The sequence below is a fragment of the Papio anubis genome, chromosome 2, assembly GCF_008728515.1.
Source record: "Papio anubis isolate 15944 chromosome 2, Panubis1.0, whole genome shotgun sequence".
Taxonomy (NCBI): Eukaryota; Metazoa; Chordata; class Mammalia; order Primates; family Cercopithecidae; genus Papio; species Papio anubis.
Window position 1 is genome coordinate 95145067 of NC_044977.1, and position 27192 is coordinate 95172258.

The 27192-nt window shown below is 41.2% G+C and overlaps 1 protein-coding gene across 3 annotated transcripts in view; it reads right to left on the bottom strand.

The window, feature by feature from the left end:
• The window catches only part of LARS2 (leucyl-tRNA synthetase 2, mitochondrial), a 160371-nt gene that overhangs the window by 54273 nt on the left and 78906 nt on the right, over positions 1-27192 (bottom strand). For all 3 annotated transcript variants that reach the window (XM_017955509.3, XM_017955508.3, XM_017955510.3), the window contains 5 exons: positions 21085-21192; positions 18801-18960; positions 9355-9459; positions 6340-6455; positions 3340-3623 (listed from right to left, as the gene is read on the bottom strand). In XM_017955509.3, coding sequence (XP_017810998.1) covers positions 3340-3623; positions 6340-6455; positions 9355-9459; positions 18801-18960; positions 21085-21192 — 773 coding nt within the window. The remainder of the gene's footprint in view (positions 1-3339; positions 3624-6339; positions 6456-9354; positions 9460-18800; positions 18961-21084; positions 21193-27192) is intronic.

Genomic DNA, 27192 nt, shown 5'->3' on the forward strand with positions numbered 1-27192 from the left:
ATCTCTTTATACCACTGTGACAAAAGATGGCAAGTTGGTAGCTTGAAACTGGCCCTGATGGGAGTATGTACATCACAAAAACTGGCAAATGCTAGGAATCAGGACCCCCCTCCAAGGCTAATTACATTATCTACCGCCAGACCACTGCCTAAAGATAGGTTCCTTATGTTAGAGTGAAAAAAGCCCTGGTGCTCAAGACAGAGAATAAAGTGAGATCCTTGATATGTGAAGGGTTGAAAAGAAAAAGGAATCCTTGTCCTAGGGACAGACATGTCCAGAAGGACCAAGGTTTCACAAGGGCCCAAGTGTTACACTTATTCTTTTTTTTTTTTTTTTTTTTGAGATGGGAGTCTGGCTCTGTCACCTGGGCTGGAGTGCAGTGGCTCAATCTCAGCTCACTGCAACTTCTGCCTCCTGGGCTCAAGCAATTCTCCTGCCTCAGCCTCCTGAGTAACTGGGATTACAGGTACATGCCACCATGCCTGGCTAATGTTTGTATTTTTAGTAGAGATGGGGTTTCACCATGTTGGCCAGGCTGGTCTCAAACTCCTGACCTTAAGTGATCCTCCTGCCTTGGCCTCCCAAAGTGCTGGGATTACAGGCATGAGCCACCGTGCCAGCTGCTACACTCATTCTTAAGAACATTCCTAGAGTTGTGGGCCTGTGGGACTGAAAGAACCAGGTGCCAAAAGCCACACTACCTAGGAACTCAAAAGAAGGTGCCCTTAGTCAAGCCTAGCACAGGACAGGGATTAGCTGCCTTGGAGACTCCTCAAGGCCTGGATCAGCAGAGAATCAGCACCTTCTGTCTGATGGGTAGGACCAGCTATCAACAGGGCCTTCTGTGGCAGCAGGAAGCCATAGCAGGCTCTCCCTTCTAAGGCATGGATATGAGGCTCATCACCCCTCCAAATATCACGTTTTGGGCAGTAAAGTCTTTGGGGGTTATTGCAGAATTTGGGGAGAAGGGATGAGGAGTCCCAAGAGGAACTGATACATCTTCTGCAAATTTAGCATGTATGGGCTTGAGCCCATATTTTTAAATTAAGAATAAAAGAAGGGTTGCATTTCTATCTTCCATTTGTGAAGTAGTTCATACCAGCTTTACAAATATTACCCAAGGAAATGGCCAGTCCCCCACATATTCCCCCAGCTCCCTCATCAGCTGCTTAAATGCAGTGGCTGAGCAGAGAGCATGGGCGCCCTAGATCTGGCAGGGCTTTGGGACCCCCTGCATTTTAATCAGGGGACCTCCCAATGAGAACAGTGGTGGTCTCTAAGAGTAGAAGCTTTTCGGAGAGAGTCCTCAGGGAATCCAGCTTCCTACCACCCAGGGCTGCTCTAAGAAGCTGATCTCAACAGTGCATCTCTAAATTAAAGCCAGGTCTTTTTATTTGGAGAGCAATCAACCAGAACACAGACACTATTTTGGGAAACAATTAGAAAATAAAGATTACTTTTTCTTCCTCACCTTGTGCAAGTGAGGTCCAAGTGAGGGAGAAAATGCAGGGCTCAATTTACAAAAGGAATAACATCTGTCTAACATTTGCCATGCTGATTTCCTTTTTAATGGTCTTGTTGGACTTGAAGGCAACTAACATGTTTTATTGCTGATATTAAAAAGTAGGAAGAAGCTACGTGGCAAGTAGGAGGGATAGAAGTGATAGATAATGGTGGTAACGTTATCAGGATTAGCTCCAATAGTAATGATAATAATACTGGGTAGTAGGAACTGAGCCAAGTACTTCAAAAGTACTTGAAATTATCTCATTTAATCTCATAATCCTCAGGGCTACTGGGGATTATCTCATTTTATCCCCAGTAGCCCTGAGGATTATGAGACCAATACTACTCACATCCCCATTTTTCAGATGAGTAACTAGGATTCAGAGAGGTTAAGAAACTTTTCCAAGGCCTTGTAGTTCAAGGGTAAGAAAACCACATCTGGTGGGCTCTGGTGCCTATAGTCTGTACCACTGGGCTGCCTCGCTCTGCCACACTGGCTCAGTGGCTCTCAGCCTTGGATGCTCATTAAGATTATCCAGGGAGCCTTGCCCAACACCAAGGCCTAGGTTCTGCCCTCCAGTAATTCTGCAGCCAAGGCAGGAAACCTTATCCTCATCAATAAGGCCACAACTGCTGTGCTGTATGTAGGCCACCAACATCTCTGGTAGGGAAGCCCTTTGTCAGTGTTTATCAACAAAGAGGGTACTCTATTTTCCTCCTGGAGCCAGCATTTCTACCCTAAAATGGTCTGGGCCTTCCTATGTACCTTCCTCCAAGTTCCATCTTGAATTTCAAAATGCCTCAGTGAGGACCTGGGAGGACGGCTGGCAAGTACCTGGCTGGATGGCTGTAAAGTTTCCATTTATTGAAGGCCTAGAAGGTATCACTGTGCAGGGTGACATGTGTTAACTCTAGTCTTCTGAAAAGCCCTTCGATGGGGTTATTTTTGTTCCTGATGAGGGATTTCAAGCTCAGAGAAGGTAAATGACTTTCCCAAGGCTAGACAGTTAGGAGGCAGAGCCAGGACTTGAATTCATCACTGATCTGACTCCCAGCTCAAGACTTCCAATTACATTATGTGGTTACCTAATTGTCAACCTAATAACTCAGCTCTATACTGGCAGAATACAAAATTATTTTAAAATATCCTCATCATGATCTATAAGGCAGAGAAAAATGGCTTCTCTGCAGAAGAAGGAAAATACTGGAACTTGGTATCTGCTGTTTGTTTAATTAGCTGATATGGACAGCATCATTAAAAACCACACTTGAGACATGCCAGTGAATAGACAGAAAACCGTAATCCCGCTTCCAAAATGAGGAGGAACGAACCATGGAGCTTCAGCACATTAAAGAATGGAGCCCCTGAGCACACTTGCTCTCTTAGCTACTACTCTGCTACTCGTGATAAAATCTCCACTGTTGCTACAGTCACTATATTGGAAAACTGCAAGGTGGAGAAGAGAACATTTTTCTCTCCTCTCCACGTGGCTCTCTGGAATATCAAAATGAAGGAAAGTGTTTTTTTTACAAAGCTGTAAGGAAAATTTAGAGTTTTTCCATCAGTTGGATCAGATGTTTCTGGCATAGATCTGAACTGACACTGCTGCTTCCAATAGCTCAGAGAATGGAGGATGCCCATTGCAGAGGCAGGGTCACAGATTCCAGACCCTTCTCTTAAAGGGCCTCAAAGATCCACAGTGTTCTTTCCAGCCCCGTGGAAGTCAGGGAAAAGGGGAGCAGAGTTAGCACCAGGAGGGAGGAGGGTGTCTGAAGCCCTAGCAGGTATGGGGCCATAGGCACAGTCACCGCTGCAGGGATGTGGCTTCTTACCTCGGGCAGGAGCAGTTCACCCACTCTGAAGCCATGGCCAGTGGGGAGCCTCCCTTGCCAGTGAAAGACGCGATGTTGGGCAAAGTCACGGGCAAGTCCTCCAGGGGCACAGGTGTGGGGCCACAGGCTGGGCAGTGGACAATGGGGATTGGTGTGCCCCAGTACCGCTGCCGCGAAATCAGCCAGTCTTTCAGTTTATCACTTGTCACGTCTCCACCCACTCTCTTCTCCCGGGCTTTCTGAGTCAGAGCTAGAAAAGCATCCTGCCGGGTCATACCTGTGAACTGACAGGGAGAGAAAAGAGAGCTCACTCCTCTCTGCATAGCACGAGTCACCACCCCGATGCTGCCACCAGTCCTGCCATGTTTATGTGTGGCTCTCCCAAGGGACCAGTTCTGTGCAGAGCTGTATTCATGACTTTCATGAGCCCCAGGTGCTTCTGCCTTTGTAGGCTCCTTGCTCCTTCAGATAATATTAAGAACTATATTTTACAACTGCATCAATATAAAGAGAAATGTAACTTTTGACCCTAAAAGTTCATTTTTTTTCTTCTGATTTTAAAAGAAATTAAAACTTTTGCAGAGGCCTCTAAAAGTATTGTGAGCCCGAGGCACTGTGTCTACTGTGTCTAATGTGTCTCGGTTGGCCCTGGTTCTGTGGCTTTCCTTATCACCAGAGCCCTGTGACACCTACAGAGATCATCAAATATCAGCTTTTAGCTGCCAGTAAAGAACTGCATGATAAGGATTTTTAATGACTACTCCCCTGTTGGGGGGAAAATATTCAGAAAATAAAAATTCAATATTATCCTAAAGCAGAAGGAATTCAGGCAAGCAGAGGAACATTCTGAGGCTTCGGCTTGAAGAACCAGATCACTCTTTTTATATTTAAATGCTCCCATTTTATAGACAGCAGGACAGACCACTAATGGTACAAAAGAGAAATTATCTTTTCACTTGGTGCTTTTCAGAGAGCCAAACTAATTATATGAATTGAGCCAGTGTGGCTTGGTAACAACCTGGATTGTGGGCACCCTCAAATTTGTTCAATGAAGACCCACTGGGCATCTGTATGTGCTGGGCTTGTGCTAGCCACTGGGGGCACAAAGATAAATATGATCTTCCCATGTCCTCAAGGAGCTTACAGTCAAGAGGCATAAAGAATAAGAAAATACAGCTATGTTGATCAAAAGTAGCCCTTTTCATGAACGGTCTGAAGTGTCTTTCTGCACTCCCACTATCACAGTCACAATGCAAATCATAAAAAGCTCTCCTGAAAGTCAGTCTTCTCCTAACATCACTGTCTTTCCATTCCAGAAGCTCAGAGACGAAAGTGGCCTTTCCCTAGCCATTCTCCTTCTACTTATTGAAATAATTCTTTTACTCTAGATATTCAGCCTAGAGTCAGGAGAGGCTTCTACAGACCATCTGAAGCTGTGTGAAAGAAGCCAGGAAGCATAACTGATGCTCAGAGAACTGTACTAAAGAGTGGATGTTTCACTGGGAACTTCAGAAGCCTAATTTTGGCCACGAGTGTCCCCTTTCTTGAAAGGGTTAATTGGGGCTCCTTACAGACACTGTGACTTCGCTCTGCTCCACCCTCCAGGGAACCTGCTCAAACAAGGTCTAAAAAAAGGCTTAAGGGTCCATATCTTAGAGCATGACTCATGTCTGGGGATGCAATTTATGAAGTAAAGCCACAAACATGGGGTTAGAAACCATGCACTCCCTACAAAGGAGAAAATCTGACCATATTCCCTTATTTTATAGATATAAATATAGCCAGATAGTCGCAAACCAGAAAAACTTGGATCTTCAGGTCTCACTGAATCAAGATCAGCTAAGGTGGGACCTGTAGGCACCTCCCAGATGATTCAGAGCCATGGCCAGGGGTGGCATCGCTATGTTAAGTCAGTAGTTCCCAGGCTCTGCCGCACATCAGAATCAACTAGGGAGCTTCGAACACTGTTGATGTCTGATCCATGCCCTCCTTACCACCACTAACCATTAAATCAGAGTATCTAGAGTGAGACCCAGGCATCAGTATTATTTTAAAACTTTCAGGTATTTCCAGTGTGCAGTTAAATTTAAGAGTGCTCTAAGCCAGTATTCTCAAACTTTTAATGTGCATACAAATCATATAGGGATCTTATTAGACTAGCGTGGGATCTAAGATCCCACATTTCTAACAAGTGATGCCAGTGCTGCTGGTCCAGAGACCAGACATTGAGTGGCAAGGTTCTAAGCCCTTGATTCTCAAAATGTGTTCCCTGGACCAGCAGCATTAGCAGCAGTATCTGGAAACTTGTTAGAAGTGCAAATTTTGGGGTCTCACCTGGGACTACTAAATCAGAATCCCTGGGGTGGGGGTGGGGGCCAGGCTGTGGTTTAACAAGGCCACCAGGGGATTCTGACGTGTGCTCAAACTTGAGAGTCACTGCTCCCACTACCTCCTCCCATCCCTCACCCTACCTCTTCCATCCTACTTTCCAGGTTAGTTCAACATAGAGGCTGGGCTCAAATCCTGCCAGATATACCATCTTTAAGTGCTGCTGTTTCATGCTTGCAAGAGATAACCCTGACCAAATAAACATGACTCTGAACTTCCCTGTTCATTTCTATAAGTGAGTTACACTTTAGGCAGAAATAAGGTCAGTAATCTGGAGAGAACAGATATCTCCTCTAGGAAGAAGAAACAATTTCAGTCACCTCTCTCAAGGAACCAGAGATTCCTTAGAAAAGATAATTTTTCTCAAGCAGAGATCCCCAACATAAAATTAGTTACTTTGATGCCATTCTATTCGAGGACTGAATTTGATTTACAATTGACAAACTTCCAGATCTTGAAGAATATTATTTTGTTTTCATAGAGATATGAGGCTACAGGGCTGTTAGGTATGGGGACGAGTGAAGCAACAGGTTGTAATTTGCACCTGAAGGAAAATGTCTATCAAAATCGCATCAAGGTGATCATTCTGGAAGTAAGTTCTTAGGCACCAACCTCAGCAGAGCTGCTCAGTCTCTCTGTGCCATCCGGCAAAGTTTCAATGACTTCAGAGTAGGCCAGGCCCAGGGTTTGGGCTAAGATGGTGTCCTCTGAGCTAGTACTGGGAATTCCTATTCAGAGGAGAAGAAAACAAAACATTGCCTTCACAAGTGCCCAAATCACAAAACAACTGACAGTACTGACACCCGGCTTTAGCTTCCTAAAGGAGACTATCTCTTTTAGTTACAGAAGTTTTAAAACCACATCACATTAGTTGGGAAAATGGAACATGGTCTTGGAGAAACCCACTGCCAAAACACAACTAGTTTACCATATTGGTATTACCTCTTTTAAGTCTTTTTCCTCTGCTTAGTTTTTGTTTTTGTTTTGAGACAGAGTCTTGCTCTGTTGCCCAGGTTAGATGGCAGTGGCACAATCTCGGCTCACTGCAACTTCCGCCTCCCGGGTTCAAGAGATTCTCATGTCTCAGCCTCCCGAGTAGCTGGAATTATAGGCGTGTGCTACCATGCCTGGCTAATTTTTGTATTTTTAGTACAAAAGGGGTTTTGCCACGTTGACCAGGCTGGTCTCGAACTCCTGACCTCAAGTGATCGCCCACCTTGCCCTCCCAAAGTGCTGGGATTACAGGTGTGAGCCACTGTGTCCAGCCTATTTTTTTAAATAGTTACAATCCTAATATACACATTTTTGAGTGCTTTTTTTTTTTGCCACTGAAAATCATAAGCATTTGTGGAAGCCTCTTCCTTGAATTCTGTCAGTGGCAGAGGGCAGTGGGTTTCTCTCGAGAAGCAGGGCCGACTTCTCCAGCATTTCCCAGCAATCCTAGGAAAATCCACTCAGTCAGGAAGTCAAAAGCTGGTAACTATGTTTTGTTCCCAAAGGCAATAGTACATTCTAAGTAGACATTTATTCTTCAACCCACATATGTCCTTGAGAAGTTGAGCATTAATAAATCGTTCACCCAGAGGGGCCAAGGCCTGCTGTTTTGGCTTCGGGTATTCATAAAAACGGGTTTGTTTTTTTTTTTTTTCTTCCCAGCTTTTGGTTCTGTAAGGGCAGGATTTCTGAACCTTGGTACTACTGACATTGTGGACTTTGTTGCGGGGGCTGTCTTGTGCATTACAGGATGTTGAACTGTACCACTAGCACTCCCTGAGTTGTGACAAACAAAAATGTCTCCAAAATTGCCAAATGTCTCCTGGTGGCAAAATCTCCTCTGGTTGAGAACCTCTGCTATAGGGTCAACCGTCAAAGCAGGTGACATACTCATGGATACAACACATTGTGTGAAAACTGAGAGAGATAAAGCTAAGGGTATTGCACAAGGTGCTTAAATCAGATCGGAACAACGCCCTAAAACAGTGGTCGAATGTTTGGGAGACATGTTCTAAAGCTCCCAAATATGATGAAAAGCTCTGTGACATGATGAAAAGTTCTGTAGTGTTCTAGCTGAGATTATAGACAAAATGCATCTAATGCAGTGAATAAATGTTGAGTGGACTTGAAGGATGAGGACAAATGGCAAGCAATAAATATTACCAAAAGCTGTTCATATTCCAGAAGGGAAAATAGTCATTTACTACATTCTAAAATGGAATTTGGAAGAACTAGGAGTACTGTTTAAAAGGAGACACTGTAACCACAAAATGTATTTGGCCGTATAAAGAATGCCTCAGGCCATGGCGGTAGTCATGTTGCGCTCAGTTGAATGTGAACTATTTCTAACAGTGCAGGTGGGAGGCAAAAACATCACTTTATCTCCTGTTTATTTCTGCTCTTGTTCTTCTTGGAGGGCAAAAAGCAAACATTTGGAAAAAGCTAATTATGAAACTATGGGACATCAAGACAACAGGAGAGACAGTTTTCCATATGCACCTAAAAAAATCCAATTTTTTTCCTTCAAAACTCTCAATATTGTGTCAGTAATCTGATTCAAAATATCAAACAAACAAACAAACAAAAAACTCCCCCAAAAGCCACATCAATAAAAACTGCCTTTATGTTTATCCCAGCTGGTTATATTAATACATTTTACTGATTGTAAAATGCATAAAAGTAACAGAAGGAATTATTTCTTTAAACAACACACTTTCTAGGTTTAAATGGTTAGAAGAGAGTAACACGAATTTTCTGCTTTGACATTTCTTCAAACAACTTCATCAAAAACTGATCTGAGCGTTATGAGGGGAAAAAATGTGAATTTAAGAAGAAATGCTATTTCTGTGTGCTAGGAAATAGTGTGGAAATAACTTTCTCTGCAAGGTTTCGGGACTCTGGGGACTGGCTGGAACCTACAGTAGGAATGTTGGTAATGAAAAATGCACAGGTCTGTCCTAAAGGAGGCAGATTTTGGACAAAGCTGTCTTTAGGTTCCCTTCTCTTTGTTCATTCTCAGACTTCCTGTTACATGACGATAGTTTAGAACGCTCACGAATGAGTAAGGCTGCCAAGGACATCCAATTTACAGTTCTAAATATGCCTTCAGTTTTACTGCTGTTTCACAATCCTTTTCTTGAATAGCTCGAGTTCACCTCCTCCACAAAGCCTTCACCAAAACCCAGCCCACATCGATCATTTGTGCTTCATTTGAACCCCCGTCCCAGCAGTTGCTGTTGGTTCTATGAGTTTTCTTTTCTTTCTTTTTTTTTTAAAGCTGGTAGTATACCTGGGATGGTTCTATGAGTCTTGAAACTGAATTTTCATCTGAGCTGCACTGTTCCTCGTATCATATGTACAAGTCTTAACAACAAACTCTACTGGTAAGATTTGTAGGTCAGATATTTCTAGTTATTCTCAGTAGCAACTAGTAAAGTGCAATATACCTAGTTTATTTTCAAAATGTAGTTCTGAAACAAGGGATGATTAAATGAAGGTCTATTCATTTTTATGAGGAAACAAATCAGACCATGGAATCAACAGTCAGCTCTTCCAGATGACAGCAACAGGGGAGTATTTTGATCATAAATCTGCAAAATATACTGTTGTGGTTACATTTTAATAGCTGCTTACCTATTTTTGAATCCAGAGAGCCTTCCAAGTCAGCTTTGGCCAAAATAACGACAGGGACCTCCTGCTGGGTGAGCATGTTCACAGCCATCACGGGCGTGAGGCAATCTGAAAATGAGAGCAAATAACTGTGGATGCCACTCAACTGAGACACCAACATCATCTGAATCTCGGAGGAAATAAGTGAGAAAAATAAGCACTAGGAACTTCTGTGCTTTGTGCTAATTGTTAAAGAAGTTGTCCTTTGTAGATAATTCACACCAGTGAATAATCGAAAGATTAAATACACAATGAGAAAATGTTCTTCCATGCTCATGAAAAGTGAAAAAGCATTTTTGCTTTCCAGATGGTAGAGTAATGACATTCCCATCACTGTCTTTTCCTTTTGAAAAATACCTCAAATATACAGGAGAAACACAAAGTCTATCTATAGTGAAACTAGGGACATCAGAAATTCCAAACCATCATAACACTTGAAGAGGGAAGTGGAGAGAGAGTAGAAAATGAACAGAAAGGAGGGAAGAGATTTCCAGACATCCTAAGACAAAAGAGTTCCTACCCACTTACCTTTTTCTTAGGAGATACTGGAGAATGTGTTCCAGCAAAATGAAGGGGCAAATCAAGGAAGGGACAGACATAGGATCCAGGAAACAAGGGATCCAGCAAAGAAAAAAGTATGAGGACACTCAAAGAACAAAGACAGAGGGAAGTTCTAAGAGACCAGGTTGCAGCAGAGGCCTGGAGAATGACCAGGTCATATCTGAGCAGTACACAGTGACCTGGGAAGCATCTTTGGGAAAATAAGGAAATTGACAGATTACCTGGCAGGTTGGAATGTACAGAAAACTGCACTAGAGAAGTTTCAAAGAAATATGGGGGGGTGTACAGGAAGACTTAGCTAGAAATTCAAAGAATACAAAGTAAATGAAAAAAAAAAATGAAGACATTATGAACTTTAGGAAAAATAAAAAGTTACATAAAAAGGAAAATGTATTTGGCTCAGTTGTGAACAATATTTATGTGGCCCTAATAAAACACTTAATTTGGATTTACTCTAACATTGTATTATTGTATTATGTTACAACACAATAATTGTATTACAGTGTATTATTCTAATATTGTATTGTGTTATTTAAAATAACACCTTATTTTACATTTTTTCATATACATATATATGTATTTTTCTTTTTTTGTAGAGACAGGGGTCTTGCTATGTTGCCCAGGCTGGTCTAAAATTCCTGGTCTCAAGTGATCCTCCCACCTCAGACTCCCAAAGCGCTGGGATTACAGGCAGGAGCCACTACACCCAGCTAACACTGTATCATCTTAAATGAAGTGTATTACGACTACTATAACAGGAGATAAGCCATATGTGCATATATGTGAATTTTTAGAGAGTTGGAAGCATAATGACCTAAGTCAAGTCCCAACGGAAGAAGAGATGAGAGATGGTAGACAATTAGTGAGTTCACTTGACTTAATTTACAATATAAGCAATTAACAGTCATAACTTATGAATTCTTACTATTTATAATACTTGCCATGTTTTAAGACTTCATGTAATTATCTACTTTGCAAATCCTGAAATTAAAATAAGCCTAAGAATTAGATCTATATTTAATTATTTTTAAGATATTTATTTATTTAGAAATAGGGTCTCACCCTGATCTTCCCACCTCACCTTCCTGAGTAGCTGGAACCGCAGGTGTACACCACCAAACCCAGCTATTTTTTTTTTTTTTTTGTAGAGCCAGGATCTCCCTATGTGCCCAGGCTGGTCTCAAACAACTGGGCTCACACAATCTTACCATTTTGGCCTCCCAAAGTGCTGGAATTACAGGTGAGAACCACTGTGCCTAGCCAGGGTCTATATTTCAATGAGTAATGACAGACTATAGGCATCTAAGTCAGCCCTTATCTTTCATCACCTTGGTGTCAGGAAGCACAGAATGAGATATGGTAGGGTAACAGTGAAATGCAAACCCCATGGGTCTCCAGCCAGCACCCATGGTACAGATGTCTTAGCTGGGAGACACCTGTTGCTGGAGCTGGCTGAGTGCAGACTCACTTCTCAAAGTAGAGACCCGTATTTCTGATTCTACACTATCTTTTCTTTTCTTTTTTTTTTTTTTTTTTGAGACAGGGTCCCACTCTGTCACCCACGTTAGAGTACGATGGTGTGATCTCAGCTCACTGCAACCTCTGCCTCCCAGGTTCAAGCAATTCTGGTTCAAGCAATGCCTCGGCCACCCAAGTAGCTGGGATTACAGGCGCATGCTACCACACCCGACTAATTTTTGTATTTGTAGTAGAGATGGGGTTTCACCATGTTGGCCAGGCTGGTCTCGAACTCCTGACCTCAGATGATCTGCCTGTCTCTGCCTCCCAAAGTGCTGAGATTACAGACATGAGCCATCGCACCCGGCCTCCACACTATCTTTTCTCAAAGAAGAAATGTGTATTTTCAAATTTTGCAATTATATGATGTTATCAGGAGGCTGGGAGGTGAGGGGTGGTAGAATAAAAGTCATTAGGTAACATCTAGAACTGGTGAATCAAAAGACAGCAGTATAAGCATATACGGCATATGGACAGGCATACAGACAGGGACGTCAATGCCAGAATAACAGTGGGTGGCACAGACTACCAGTTGACCCCTGTACCTGCCTTCTCTTCTGACTCAGCAATACAATGTTGAGTTGGACACATGGCTATTGTGTTTAGCTAATAGAAGCACCGTTCAGCCTCCCTTGCAGCTAGGTGTGGCCATGGAGGATATGCAGAAGCAACTGTTAGATCACGGCCTCAAAGGGAAGGAGCATGCCCTTCTCCCCACCCTTCCCCACTTCTTACTTCACTGGAATGCAGATCAAGTGTAGAGCAACTTAGAAACACAGAGAAGGACAAAACTCTAGAAGGGCAGAGCAGGAAGACAAGACAGAGGATCACTGCCCTAACCACCTCACAAAGTAGACTTATCACACATGCTCAAGAGTTTCCTGTGGGTAGAATAAACTGCTGTTTATCTAAGCCTCTGTCATAGCCACCGAACTTATATTCTAAGTAACATATACCTAAAATAAAAGTGTTTGGGTAAGGAGGCTACTTTTATTGTTCTTGTTATTGTTAGTACTCTTTAACTTTTCATACAATATACGTGTATCACTTGCACTTTAAAAAACGAATTGGTTTTTAAAAAGAATGATCTTGAAGTATTATCATTTTATATCTGATAAGTTACCAAAATGTTTTAGCAAGGTGACACTAATGTTTGTGAAGTTGCTGTGAAATGCATACATCATTGGATATGGCACTATAAATTGATATAGCCCTTTCAGAAACCATGTAGAAATAGAAATAGAAATTAGAAAAATAGAAAAATGTTTGTAACCTCTGGCCAAAAAAACCTCACACTTGGATATATCTCCTAAGGAAAATTCTACAAAGCAAAGAGCCATGTGGACATAAATGGTCACAGCAGTTATCTCCATAATAGCCCCAAACATGAAAAAAGCCCAGTGTTCAACATGATGGGAAAGACTTAGGATAGTAAGGTACATTGAGTTGATAGGACATTATGTATGGATTAAAAAACAATTGTGAAGCCTGCATAAAAACACAGAAAAGTTTCCTGATAGCATATTAAGTGAAGACCAGAAAACAAAGAGGCAGAAGCAGCCTGATTTTTAAGATAATGTGGGAACGTGAGTTAAAAAGTAACATGACCACGTGCAAAAGAATGAAGTTGGACCCTTACTTCATGCCATATATAAAAATTAACTCCAAATGGATTAAAGATCTAATTGTAAGATCTAAAACTATAAAACTCTTAGAAAGTAAAATACATATAAATCTTTGTGGACTTTTATTAGGCAATGGCATTTTAGATATAAGACCAAAAGCAACGGCCGGGCGCGGTGGCTCAAGCCTGTAATCCCAGCACTTTGGGAGGCCGAGGCGGGCGGATCAGGAGGTCAGGAGATCGAGACCATCCTGGCTAACATGGTGAAACCCCGTCTCTACTAAAAATACAAAAAACTAGCCGGGGGTGGTGGCGGGCGCCTGTAGTCCCAGCTACTCGGAGGCTGAGGCAGAAGAATGGCCTGAACCTGGGAGGCGGAGCTTGCAGTGAGCAGAGATCGCGCCACTGCACTCCAGCCTGGGTGACACAGCGCGAGACTGCGTCTCAAAAAAAAAAAAAAAAAAAAAAAAAAGACCAAAAGCAACAAAAGAAAAAATAGATAAACTGAATTTCATCAAAATGAAAAACTTGTGCTTCAAAGGGCACCATGAAGACAAACTCTCAGAAGTGGAGAACAACTTAGTAAATTACATATCTGATAAGGGACTAGTATCTAGAATATATAAAAATGGCTAAAATAATAAAAAGACAAACTAAAATGAAAAATGAAAACGAATTTTTTAAAAGGGGCAAGAGAACTGAATAGACATTTCCCCAAAGAAGACACATAAATGGCCAATAAACACATGAAAAGATGCTTGACAATGTTAGCCATCAGGGAAATGCAAATTAAAACTACACTGAGATACCACATCATATCCACAAGGATGACCACAGTCAAAATGATCACAAACAATAAGAAGAGCTGGGAATGATGCGGAGAAACTGGAACTCTCATACACTGTTGGTGGGAATGTAAAATGGTGAAGCTGCTTTGGAAAATAGTCTGGCAGTTCCTTAAACTTCATGGCCCAGCAATTCTACCCCTAGGTATACTGCCAAAGAAATAAAAACACACATCCACACACAAATCTTTATTAATGTTCATAGAATTCATAATATTAATAGCAAAAAAGTAGAAATAACCCAAATGCCTGTCAATTAATAAAATGGATAAATAAAATGTGGCCTAGCCATACAATGAAGTATTACTTGGAAATAAAAAGGAAAGAAAACATTATGCTAAGCGAAAGGAACCAGACAATAAGATGACAAATACTATATTTGATTCCATTTACATGAAATGTCCAGAATAGGCAGATCTTTGGAGACAGATGGTAGATTAGTGATTGCCTAGGGCTGGAGATTAGGCAAGAATTGGGGAGGGATGACTGCCAGAGGGTCTGAGATTTCTAGGATGATGAAAATGTTCTAAAATCGACAGTGGGGATGGTTGTATAAATTTGTGACTATATTAAAAACCATGGAATTCTATATATTAAGTAGGTTATTATATGGTATGCTCAGTTGTTACAAAAGAAAGTAACACGAAAAAATGTAGTGTACGGCTTGAAAGAGTTGAACTGCTTTTTATTACACAGAAAAGTTATATTATACCAGTTTTTCAGGTAGGACAAAAATTGGTCTTTGAACTTAAATATTAGCAGATTTGCAATGAATGCATGGTAGCAGCTCACATGCTATACCTGGTCAAAATCTATTTCCTAGAAACAACATAATTAAAATCAAAGTTCCTGAATAGGTCTCTAGTGTTCTCCACATTTCTCGTGTTTCCTTTGTAATTACTAACGTGTTCAGCAATCACTCCTGTGCTAGTGATGTGATGCAGGAATCCTGAAATCTGAAGAAACTGAAGCATTTCACAAAGTAGTTAGATAACAGCAAAACACTTTAGTAATTACAAAGAAAACATTAGACAAAAAGGTATCTGTCCTTCGCTCTCAGGGCACCCACTGCAAAGAAGGCAGTCTCTCCCACCCTCTGGAAAAACAGACAAGTGACTTTTATTTGGTGTTCACCAAGGCAGCAGTCCATATAACTAGTTCCTAGGCATACTTCATGGAAACAGGGCTCCATGGTCAACTGGGTGTGACAAGTGTTGCCTATGACTTCCTCTCTCAGACAGTTGCAGTGCACATTAGCACAGCAAAGATTCTGAGAAGTCCAAAGCAAAGATACCTGTTTATTTTTGTTTATTCCAGATTTTTTGAGCACACAAGCTTTTCCCTTCACATAATATCAAAGAATTCTACTTGAAACAGTTTGATGGAAAACCAAACCATTACCCCAGAATTACAGATCTGCTCTCACCCTTTGTCCTCACCTCATACCGATGCTATGGAGACAAGAGCAAAACAACAGTGAGCAATTAATTATTATTTAATGTCCTGGGGCTTCCAGGGAGGCTCTTGCTCTCTAATGTGCCTATAATGTGTCAATAACAACACAGTTCCAAGTTGTCCTTTAGAGAGACCTCATCTGCCCTTTCAGCAAAAAATATATTGTGTAGATAGTTGGTGACTCAGAGCTGAAATGTGTGGTTCCAAAGCCCCAGGGTTTGAATATTTTAATATTAGGAAAGTAAGAAAAGATTTCAGGAAAAGACAGAACAGCTTCTAGAACTCTGATGATATTTCCCCCATTGATGCCTTTTATGGTTTCTAGTTCCTATCAAGTCAGAGCTTACATAACATGACTTAAGTCAGATTTGGTCAGCTGAGAAAAGGAGGCGACGTCAATGATTATGGAAATAAACTAAATTTCAAGAGCTCTAGGGGAGCACCTTGCTTTTTTTCCTCTCTTAAAGGAATCTGTGCCAAATTAAGGATGCTAAGTAAAAACAGTTCATTTAGCCAATAACATCGGCAACCCAGTTGGCCAGGCTAGAAATCAAGGAATCATCTGGGGATCCTCCACCCTCGCAGCTTTCCACAGACCTCTCAGATGGGTTCCCTCCCTCCATCCTGACCCCTGCTGTTCTGGAGGCCTCACCATCTCTTTCCACAATTAATGGGGTCAGCCGGCCTGCCACTCTAGCATCGCCCTGGCCACATGGGTCACTCTCCTCCACAGGGCCCCTCAGGGCTCCTTCTCTACCCACAAGGTCCTCCAAGACCACCTTGGCTGGCAGCCCCATTACGTGCTCTGCCAAGAAGGCTAAACTTACAAAGCTTATGAGACCTTCCTTAAGTCACATGGATGGATCTAGGACGAGAATCTTGGTCATCTTGGGCCAAATCAGGAGCTGATATGTAGAAATAAACTTAGCAACAACAGGAGCTCATGTTTGAGAATTGAAACTCCTGCAAATGATAAATTTAGTCACAACTGTGCACTTCCATGACACTCAGTGGTCACTGCTTTAACACAAATCATCCTTAAAACCTGACATTCGATGGAAAAAATGAGGTGGTCAGCAATGGTAAATGACAGCAGTGATATAACATCCTGGTTTAAAATGTAACCCCAAAAGCCAGAAGAGGCATAAATCATACATTCCTAGGGTAATCTGAATTCACCTTTTGGTGAATTACACTCAATACACTGTACTGGCCTTCTGTGACTATGATGTCAAAATCCAGGGACTTGATGTGCAAATTAATCCAGAGATTTTGAATACATTGATATCTGCAAAAAGAATATTTCTACTCTGAAGATTAGAACTGGAAAATTTTATTGGCAAATATAATGTTCCATTTGGAATAATTTTAGAGATTATTAAAAAGAGGGGAGAAAATAATGAGTCCTTCAAATGGAACATTACACTTGGCACTAAATTTGCCAAAATGAAATGACTAGGCCAGGTCAGGTGTGTCGATATCCATGTGGTCATGAAAACAGTGCTGTCTGCATGTACAAAAAAATTTCTCAATTTCCTACATATGAAAATGTTTTGAAGGTATACAGTGCCTTTCATCTCAGGAACTCCATCCTCCATAATTTGTTAGCTCCTTAACAAATTATAGCTCCCCTATTAATATTCTCTTATTTTCATTTGTGTCCCCAAATTAGCCATAAGAGAAAATGTGAGGGCTAGAGATGTTCCCACGTTTTAGTTCTTCAATTTTAGATATTATTCAGCCACCATAGCCCTCAAGGAATATCAAATTGCTCATGAAGAGTAAAAACTATGAGATTTCCCTTTAAACTAAACAGTTGAAAAGTATCCAGTTTTTCTTTTGAGCAAGTAGAGAAAATAAACCTGAGAGAGATAGCTATATTGGGCTTTATAAGCACACAAAGAAATTTTAACTCAAAAGACTCTTTTCTCTATTTCAATGCATATCACAAAGAGGTGAAACTGAGGGGTGACATCTGCCTTGTGTGGGGTGAGTGGCATAAGCATCTGGCTGTCCTCTGTTCTGCCTCCCAGGGGCATCCAGTTAAGACTGAAATGTCTCATCTATGCCCCACCAAGAGTGCACGCAGCAGGCTCTTTAGAAAGTGCTCACTGATTTGAATCCGGCTTTAATGGTCTAAGTAAACAATTAAAATTTTAAGCAGAGAGAAATTGGGATGACATTGTCTATCTCTCCAGCCTAGTATTAGGCAGTGTTTCATTCCGGTCATTTCAAAGATGGCAACTTAATATCATCATCCAAAACATTTTTTTAGTCAAATGCTATTTCAGACCCCAATAATTCAGATTGTATACTTTGGGTTGAAGTTTATAGTTCATGAAAGAGAATAGGGATGAGATATTTGTGGAAATATTTAAAGTACTTCAGAGACTTACTTCTACCTTAGAATGGACTTCTTTTCACCTACCCAGGCTTCATATCCCTTTCTCTGGTAAGAGCCCTCAAGTTTGTTTTGGAGAGCTCCCCCTCCCTCCCTGGGGACAATCTTTGTGGTCTACCAAGGAAGGTGCCTGGCCTCCCTTTGCCAAGAAAGAGGCTGGGGGCCCCCGTTACACCAGTCAAACACTTTTCCCTGCGAGAGGAGTCTTGAACCAAGTGCTTCAGGCACTGAAGGTGGGGTTAGAGCAGAATTACTGACAGTGGCATTCAGGGGACTGTCTGTGAGTTCCTGCTCCCCAAACTCTCAGGGCTGCACTCTCCCAGTCTTCTTTCGGACTGGCTCTTCAGCTGTCCCTCTAGCAACGGTCTTCCCCACAGCCTTCCAATGTGTTCCCCTTTCCTCTGGGTTAGTCAGAGATGGATTCTGTTGCTTGCAACCACAGAATCTTCAAATCTTCAGGGACCAAGTACAACTTGATATGCCGGTTCTAAGTCAGCTTGATAAAGCAGGTATGTTAAAAATCTGTATGGAGCAAGACGCTGCTCAGATGACCACATGAATTCTTTAAAACAATAAAATTAAGTTGGAAAAGTTTGCTCTCATTCTTACTGGCTTCCCTCTGGTCTCTGACAGTGTAGCTTTATTTGATGGTGAAATTATAAATTAGGAGAAGATTCTATTCCTAATAGAATAGATTCCTATATCTTTTCCTAATTTATAACTAGGAGAAAAGAACTTTAGATTATATTGAAAGGGAGAGAGCTGCGCTTTCAATCAGAAGCTCAAGACACAGACAAACTAGTAACTCATGGAGAAACCAGGGGTAATGAAAAGATTTTCAGAGCTCTTTTTTATCCTCATGTTTCAAAATAAAAACAAAAAGTAAGGCTAAGGCAAAGAACAACCCATGCAAGATGATATACAGGAAAGGACCTTGAACTCTGGGAGGAGCCGTCCAAATGTAAGGTAGCAATCCTACCACCTGAGCCGTAACTTGCCAACTCACCTTTGCCAGGGACAAGGGCCATCCTCAAGGCTTCCTTCAGAGAGCTGTGCCCGTGTAGGAGTCTGTGGCTGGGCGAGATGGCCACATGGGAGGTGCCATAAATGGCTTCAGGGGTGGCCGTATAGGCAGTCAGCTTTTCTCCTGTGGCTTGACCATGAACCTGGTGGTAGGAAAGAAGAGTGATGTCATTTCTCAGTCCTCCCTTTGGGCTGTGTTGCTCCCTAACTGTATCCCCTTCCCCTTCCCTCCTCATTCCCCAACAGTGACCACAGCTCTGACCACTGGGCCAGGGGTGTGGGGATTAAGATGGTGCCTGGCAGAAGCTGAGAAGAGGATCATAGTTCCTTTTTCAGAAACACCTCCTACCACTTGCCCCACACCGGGCATGCAGGCATTCCCAAGTTGAAGGTGGTTCAAGAATGCTTAGAAAGACACGTTCCTGGCTTTTCTGGCTCCTTTGTTCACAAATCAAAAATAACTATTAGTGTTATATTGTTTGTGTTCTGAGAAAGAAGCTGTATTTTTCTTCAAGGATATAAGGGTAGAGTAAAAAAAAAAAAAAAAATAGGCATCTACTTTTCTAACAAGAAAAACAGGTGCCAAGGTTATTACTGTTTTGAAGAGAGAAAGGATGGCCTGAGCTGAGTTCATGACTATGAGTCCCAAGAGCTGGTTAAAATGCCTTCTAAGAGGCACACATTAGCCATCTACTGAGTGCCAATTAATATGACAGACATGGAGGACACAGAATGGACAGGTGCTACTTCCTTCATTCATTTATTCAAACACATTGACAGAGTGCCAATGATGAGCTAAAAGACAGTCTACCACATGGCCTAAGTGCCAATTAGGTGTCACCTATGGAGTCAGAACTGGGGCACAGAGGCATAGATGTGGCCTACCCTGTAGGACTGAGACGCTTCCTTCCTGAGACACTATGTTGCCCCATCTCATTTTCAGGTGGGTCTAGGGATGGAGATAACAACATGTTCATAGTAAAATGTTGGGCAAAGAAGAAAGTGTAGAAGATACTCCACACGTAGTAGCCGGCAGGCCCAGAGACCCACACCAAATGCTAGTTAAGAAGCAAAGGTCTTCGACGTGAGGACCAGACTCAGGCTAATGCAAAGGCCCTGAAAGAGATGGCCTTGCACATTTAAACAAAAGTCACGGCAGGACTGAATTTCAGAACTCTCGCCACCTTCTTGGGAAAGCAGTAAGAGGAAAAGCTCAGTCCAGGATTTGTTATTGAAATGTTTCCAAAGTACACACTCCCTTATGGGAGGCTTTCCATGTTTGCAGTCGGAGTACGTTGGATCACTTTTGTGAGGAGGCTGCACAGGGAATTATGAGCTCAGTGGCAAGCGGCAGGTGCTTGCAGACACCAGGTATGGCTGTCAGCATGCAAGAGTCTAGAAAGGAAGGCCAATGTCGTCTCAGCTGCTGCTTCCTCCTCCTAAAGGTTTTTGACTGGGACAAAGGTGAGGGCAGGTTTGGCGCTAAATGAACAGAGCAGAAACTCTTGATGACAGAAGGAGAAATCAGAAGGATAAAAAAAAGAACACCCAGGTAAAAAATAGCAATAGAACAACTCTCTTGTCATGAGAGACAAAGAGAGAAGTTTTAGGGGCCCCTTCCAGAACAGGTGGGCCCTATATTGTGACTTTTCAGCAGTGTTTCCACAGCAGTTTCAAACACAATCCCTAAGCTCTAAGTCCATCTAATTTTGAAATGGTGCTACAGTTAGCTTCTGCTTCCTTGGCTTTTAATCTGCTTTGTGACACGATCCCCTTTGAGACTACAATGAGAGTAATGGACCCATTGCTCAGGAAAATGCTCACACAAACACTTTGTACATAAAATTTCAGGGAGTTCATGGACCCCTGAAGACCTTCTGTGTCTGTGCTGTCCAATATGGTAGCCAGTAGCAATATGTGGCTATGAATCACAGCACTTGAAATATGGCTAGTATGTATTATAAATGTAGAATACGGATTTCAAAGACTGTACTAAAATGTAAACTCTTTCTTTAATAAATCATTTTTTATTGAGCCCATTGTGAAATGGAATCATTTTGGTTATAATGGGTTAAATAAAATAGGTTATTAAAATTCATTTCACCTGTTCTTTGCACTTTTAAAAAATGTGGCTACTAGAAAATTTAAAATTGTGCATGTTTGGACTGTGCTGCTGGGGAGTCCCAAGTTGCTGGTTTACTCAATGAGTCCCAAATGTAGAGGAGATTTGTAAGCATGAATTGCTGGAGCTGCTATCACTTGATCACCTTTAATGTGAAGTCCAGGTGGCAGCCCACACAGTCCCCGATCCAGTGGGCTTGCATGCCTTTTATTCCATACCATTCTGGAAGGTCTGCCAACGCGTCCTGCATGGCCTGTGCAAAAGAAAAGAGAACAAAGAAGTAGAGGCACAAGGCTTATTTAAGAAGAAGCAAATGATTTGCAGCTTGTTAAGGCAGGAAAAGCAGGGACACTAAAGGAGATTCAGGATTTAGCTCTCTCCTTGTTCACTAAGTCAGGGGAAGCCAGGAAAGGTTAGAAACAGATGCATTCATTATGACTCAGTTCAGTGAGATGGGTTTGACCGATTTTGCTGTCCCAAGTGAGTCAAGGTTTCATAGAAAGAAGAAAATTCACAAAGGTCATAATTCACATCTTTGGCAAACGTGTTTAGTACATTCTCTCCCATAGTCTAGGAACTAAAAAAATTAAGTTCGAGTTTATGAATTTTGAAACTCTAAGTCATTCATGAGTGTTCCACAACTAAACAATATCATACATAGGACATTATAAAGTTTATCTTTGTATTTAAAAAATACTAATTTTATAAATATATAAGGGAAACATGAGATTAATTTGTATAAACATTTGCCATTAGAAAATTGATTTTTATCTTGTCTACTTTTAATCCTAAATTCCTTTAAAATGGAAGTCTTTATATAAATTATTCTCTATGGCCTCAAGCACATACCAGCCCTTATTTGATAATAAGATGTGTTCCTTCAACAGATGGATTTAAAAGCCAATCATATTTGTAATGTGAAGATCCCAATTTTAAATTCTTTTACATGACGGTTAATAGAGGCAATATAATGATGCTTTGTTTGGTGTTTTATAATTCATAAAGTGCTTTTCATATATCTCTTCCCACACTCTGGTATGGTAGCTCATTTTCAGAACAGGTTATGTGGCCCATGCAAGCTCACAGGAATTGATGAGCCAGGACTAGAACCTAGATTTACTAACAGTGTTCTTTCTGCTACAGCACAAAGATTCTTATGTCAATGTATGATAAAAAAAACAAAACAAAACAACAGGCCAGGTGAGGTGGCTCATGCCTGTAATATCAGCACTTTGGGAGGCTGAGGCGGGCAGATCACCTGAGGTCAGGTGTTCGAGACCAACCTGGCCAACATGGTGAAACCCCGTCTCTACTAAAAATACAAAAATTAGCCAGGTGTGGTGGTGCTTGCCTGTAGTCCCAAGTACTTGGGAGGCTGAGGCAAGAGAATTGCTTGAACCCAGGAGGCAGAGGTTGCAGTGAGCCAAGATTACACCACTGTACTCCAGCCTGGGTGACAGAGCGAGACTCTGTCTTTAAAAAAAAAAACAAAAACAAAACACACACACACACCCAAAGCATTTTCCATATTTGTCATCTATCTACGCAATCTATCGCTTTAAAATAATTCAATAAGCTATATACTTGTTTTATATGATCACCCATATTTCATTTTACAATAAAAATGTAAAGCAGCAACAACAACAAAAACATAACTGCTAAGTTTGGTATTGTGTAGGCTGCAATCCTTAATCCCACAGTGCTCCTGATCTGAATTCAGAGAGTATGGCATAGGGAAATGTTGGCCTGTGATCTCTATGGCTCAACTGCAAACTCTGATTTTTCTTTATATTCCAGACAGGCCCTGGCCCAAAGCCTAGAACTGTGCCTTATCTTGGGCAAATGCTCATTAAATTACCATTTAATTCCCTGTACTCAAGGGAGAGAATTAGAGAGCAGTACTACAGAAGCAGATCCCCAGGCATCTGAGAAGGGAAGTAGTAACCTTTGCAGAATAATTCGTAAGTACCAGGCACTTTTATGTATGTTGCCTCATTTAATCTTCACATCAACAGCACAAGTCAAGTCCACATCCCAGATGAGGAAACAAGTCTCAGAACTTTCCCCTAAGTCACTCCGTAAGTATGGGATGGAGCTGTGGAAGCAACACTTGAAGCAAGATGTAGCTGACTCCCAAGTCCATATTCAGTCTGATACTCTGCTATGCAATTACTACTTTATAACAACAGTACTTACATTCAGCTTTCCCATATCTGTATTTCAGACAGTTTCAGCTTATCATACTCTAACTAAAAGGCATGTATTAGAGATCCATCTGCTTCTATTATCTTATTTATATATTTATTTTCTTCCTAGAAGGAAGACTCTGGACATAGGGCCATAGGGCTGACGTCATCAAAATCCCCTCTCTTTATAGATGAGGACACACAGGCCCAGAGAGCAATCTGCCCCATATCACTTAGCTAATTGGAGCCAGGCCTGAGACCACTGTACTCAGGTCTCTTGGTTTATTACTCAGCCTGAAAGGGGACAAACTTGCTACCACATCCCATTCCCTTCCCCACTGACACTTAGGAGTATAATCAGTCACAGGCTCAGCACAGTTTCAGAACACTGTGGGGTGACCCAGAGGCACAGGATCAACTGGCTTAAATGCCACACCAGATTCAGAGGCTGGAGATGCTGGTACCAATGGCAGCAATCGCTTAACCAGACCATTTTGGGAAAAGATTGTGGCTGTGCCCTTGTTCTCCCCTAATTTCTGCCCGAGTTTGGATCTCCGGCTTTCTCATTCAACTGTGAGTAAACTGATTCTCTTCTAATCAATTCCTCTTTGGCTTAAGTTAACCAGAGTAACTTTATGTTGTTTGCAACCAAGTTTCCTAACTAACATCAATGGATTATAAAAATTTCAATATTCTGACACATATATATCTATATTAGCTAATATAGTAATGCCTCGAAGTCACTATAGCAAAAGTAGATCTTGAATATGTTATATACTAATACAACATGTTAATAAACAATCTTCTGATAAAATTAAGTACTCTAGAATGCTTTTCAATTTTTAGACAATTTAGGGGGTCTTAAATGTCAACAAGCATGCAAGTATATTATAAACTTTGAAAATGACCAATAGCTTTTCCTCTCCAAAGACCGATGAGGCTCCATTTAACTTCCAAGCAAACCCATATGTAGTCTAATGGGATCTGATGTCTTTCCATCATATCAAATCCACATTACATGGTCTGAAAATTGGCTCTATCTCCCTGACTGGGTCCAATTCTGATAGCACTTTACATCCATTCCTTTACCAGCATTACTGAGCCACTAGTGTATTAGCCCTCTCATTGTGCTTTTTCTTCTAGATTGAATCGTCAAGGCTGGGACTAGCTTAAAATATTCAGATCTTGCTGAGGATGACAGATTCAAATAGGATGAAATGTGAATGCTTTCATATGCTAATTCTGGAACAATGCCTGCTTAAAACCTAACCAAATCTATGAATATTTTTAAAAACCAAAAGAAAATTTTAAAATTAACTAAATGAAATCAACATCTCGAACAACTCTGCAAGCTCTTTTAAGTCCCCACTGTATAATGAACACATGATTCCGGACTGTTTTCTGATTAACAGGGCTTCAGAAAGTACCTTGTCCAATACTGCTGATAACCTCTCCTTCAACCCTGGGCTGGCCCAGACCAGGGCTCCCCCAGAATAAGAATGATGTGAGTAGTTACAGTGCTACAGCTGTTTAAAGAGCTATTTTTGTTTGTTTGGGGTTTTTGTTGAGTTTATATCCTTCCCCTCTCCTTTTTTTTTTTTTAAGTGTTGTAATCACAGTGATAGTAGATGGTATTCACTTCATTTCATGTCTTTACATCTGGCAGACAGGACTGGTATGTGTACCTCTTCCCTATACCAGCCAATCTTAATTTATAGAAATCCCACTGGCTCACAGAATCCAAAAACCTGGGAAAATAGCAGGTTTTTAGATTCTCTTTAAAAGTGCTATGAAACCCTTTTCAAATCAAATCTGAGGGAACCCAATATGTGAGAGTTGAATGAAATGCCCTTTCTCTCCTCTCATTCCTCAATTCCTCGCTATCGACTCCCAAGGCTTTGAAACACTTTGGAAATCATTAACTTATTTAACACCTCTCATTTAATAAATTTTAAAAATGGGGTTGAGAGGTCATGTGATTTCCCTAAACTCAGTCGGTCAGCAGCAGATCCAAGATAATGAATTATCCAGATCTTCTGATTATAAAGTTTCCTTGTGGTTGCTATTTGGCCTATATAGAAGTAATGTGGTTTGCAAAGGGGCCTTAAATCCGTTTGTGCTAGGATGTGTCTGAAAAGACTGCCACTGTCACTCTAGGGTACACCATCTGAACGAAGATGTTTGAAGAAATTGAAATAGAACTAGGCATTCATGAGTCAAGATGAGCCAGTGTTTAAGAACATGCACCAATAAAAGATGGGCTGAAGTAACATCCAATCAAAAAGGTTTTAGTAATACAAAATATAATCAGGAATAAGAGAGAGAAAGATTAAAACTAAAAAGCTGGGGATAAAAAGAGGATTAAACATAACATGGCTAATATGACTTTCTCTTCAAAGAAGCAGAAATAATGCTAGGAATAAATCCATACTTTCCAAGAGAGAAAGTTAAAACTGAAGCATTAAGAACAAGATACGACACGACCACAAATGAGAATTCTAGAAAAAGTGGGTTGAAAACATGACACATTTTAGAAGACCCAGGTAAAAAAAAAAGTGCAAGCAAACTGAGAAGTACAGACCCTTTAAAACAAGTGGATGTATTAGCTACTAAGGGGAGGGTGGATAATCAAAAACCTTAAGAGCTGGACACAGATTTGACAGAATGGAAGACACAAGATTGAATGACAACATCTAATTAAAATGTACACTTTTTAAAAGCTTGACACTTAGCATACTTATAAATCAGTGTGATTTGATTTGCAATTATTTTTGAATTATGATTTATAAATATTTTTCTAAAACTTATTCTTGTTGCCAAAATTTCTTTATTCTTTTTTTGGGGTGGGGAAGGGGGGAATCATTTCAATGCAATCACTTTAAAGGCACAATATATATTTAAGTTCTAAAAAAGGAAAATCAATTCTGAAGGCAGCAAAATGTTTAAAAATATAGATATTTCCTCTAGAATATTCTGGAGGAATGAGCTTTCTCTCACACTCTAGTCCCCTGACTAGACTCTGGCATGACGATTTATATATTAAAAAAACCCGGCCAGGCGCGGGGGCTCATGCCTGTAATCCCAGCACTTTGGGAGGCCAAGGCAGGCGGATCACGAGGTCAGGAGTTCGAGACCAGCCTGACCAACATGGTAAAACGCCGTCTCTAATAAAAATACAAAAATTAGCTGGGCATGGTGGCGGGCGCCTGTAATCCCAGCTGCTCAGGAGGCTGAGACAGAAGCATCGCTTGAACCCAGACAGCAGAGGTTGCAGTGAGCCGAGATAGCACCACTGTACTCCAGCCTGGGCGACAGTAAGACTCTGTCTCAAAAAAACAAAAAACAAAAACCAAAAAAACCCACTTGGCATGATGACTACCTTGTTTGACTTTAAAGAAGACATGACAAATACATAAATATAATAAAGCCTCCCTATGATAGCCCTGCGTCAACCTCTCATTGGAATGTGATATGTATTCCAAGCAAAATCCATTTGTTGTAGCATCACAATGCAAAACATTTATTTGCAAATACCATTGTACTATCCGAGAGTCTCAATTCCAATGAAAGTGCTGTTAACCCAGCAGGGAAATAATCCATTCCGAGCAAGGACTGGATATATCATCCTGCTAATGATATATGACTTGCCAACAAGGTGTGGTTTTGTGGGATTTCAGGGCAAGAGGAAAAGAGGCACCACGCAGCCACACATAGAAGTGCACAGCCCAGAGCTATGGGAAAGTGAGGGACAAACCAAGTGCTATGGAATAGCTTCCAATAAAAGGACTCGTATACATGTAAATGGTGTCACTGGTGCTAGAAAAGAAGGATGTGCTTTCTAGGTATGCCCATCAGGGAATGCCCTGGGGACTGCATTACACAGCCTCATGTACATGCTCTGTGGAAAAGGATGCAGTAACGGGAACCAGGAAGTATGGCGGCAGCCAATTTGACTAATCTCTTCTTATCCATATATCCACTCAGGTTACACTGCTCCATCTTTTCTTCCCCTCTCTGACCCACCTTTTCAGCAGCAGAACAATTCTAATTCCACTAACTTTGGAGAG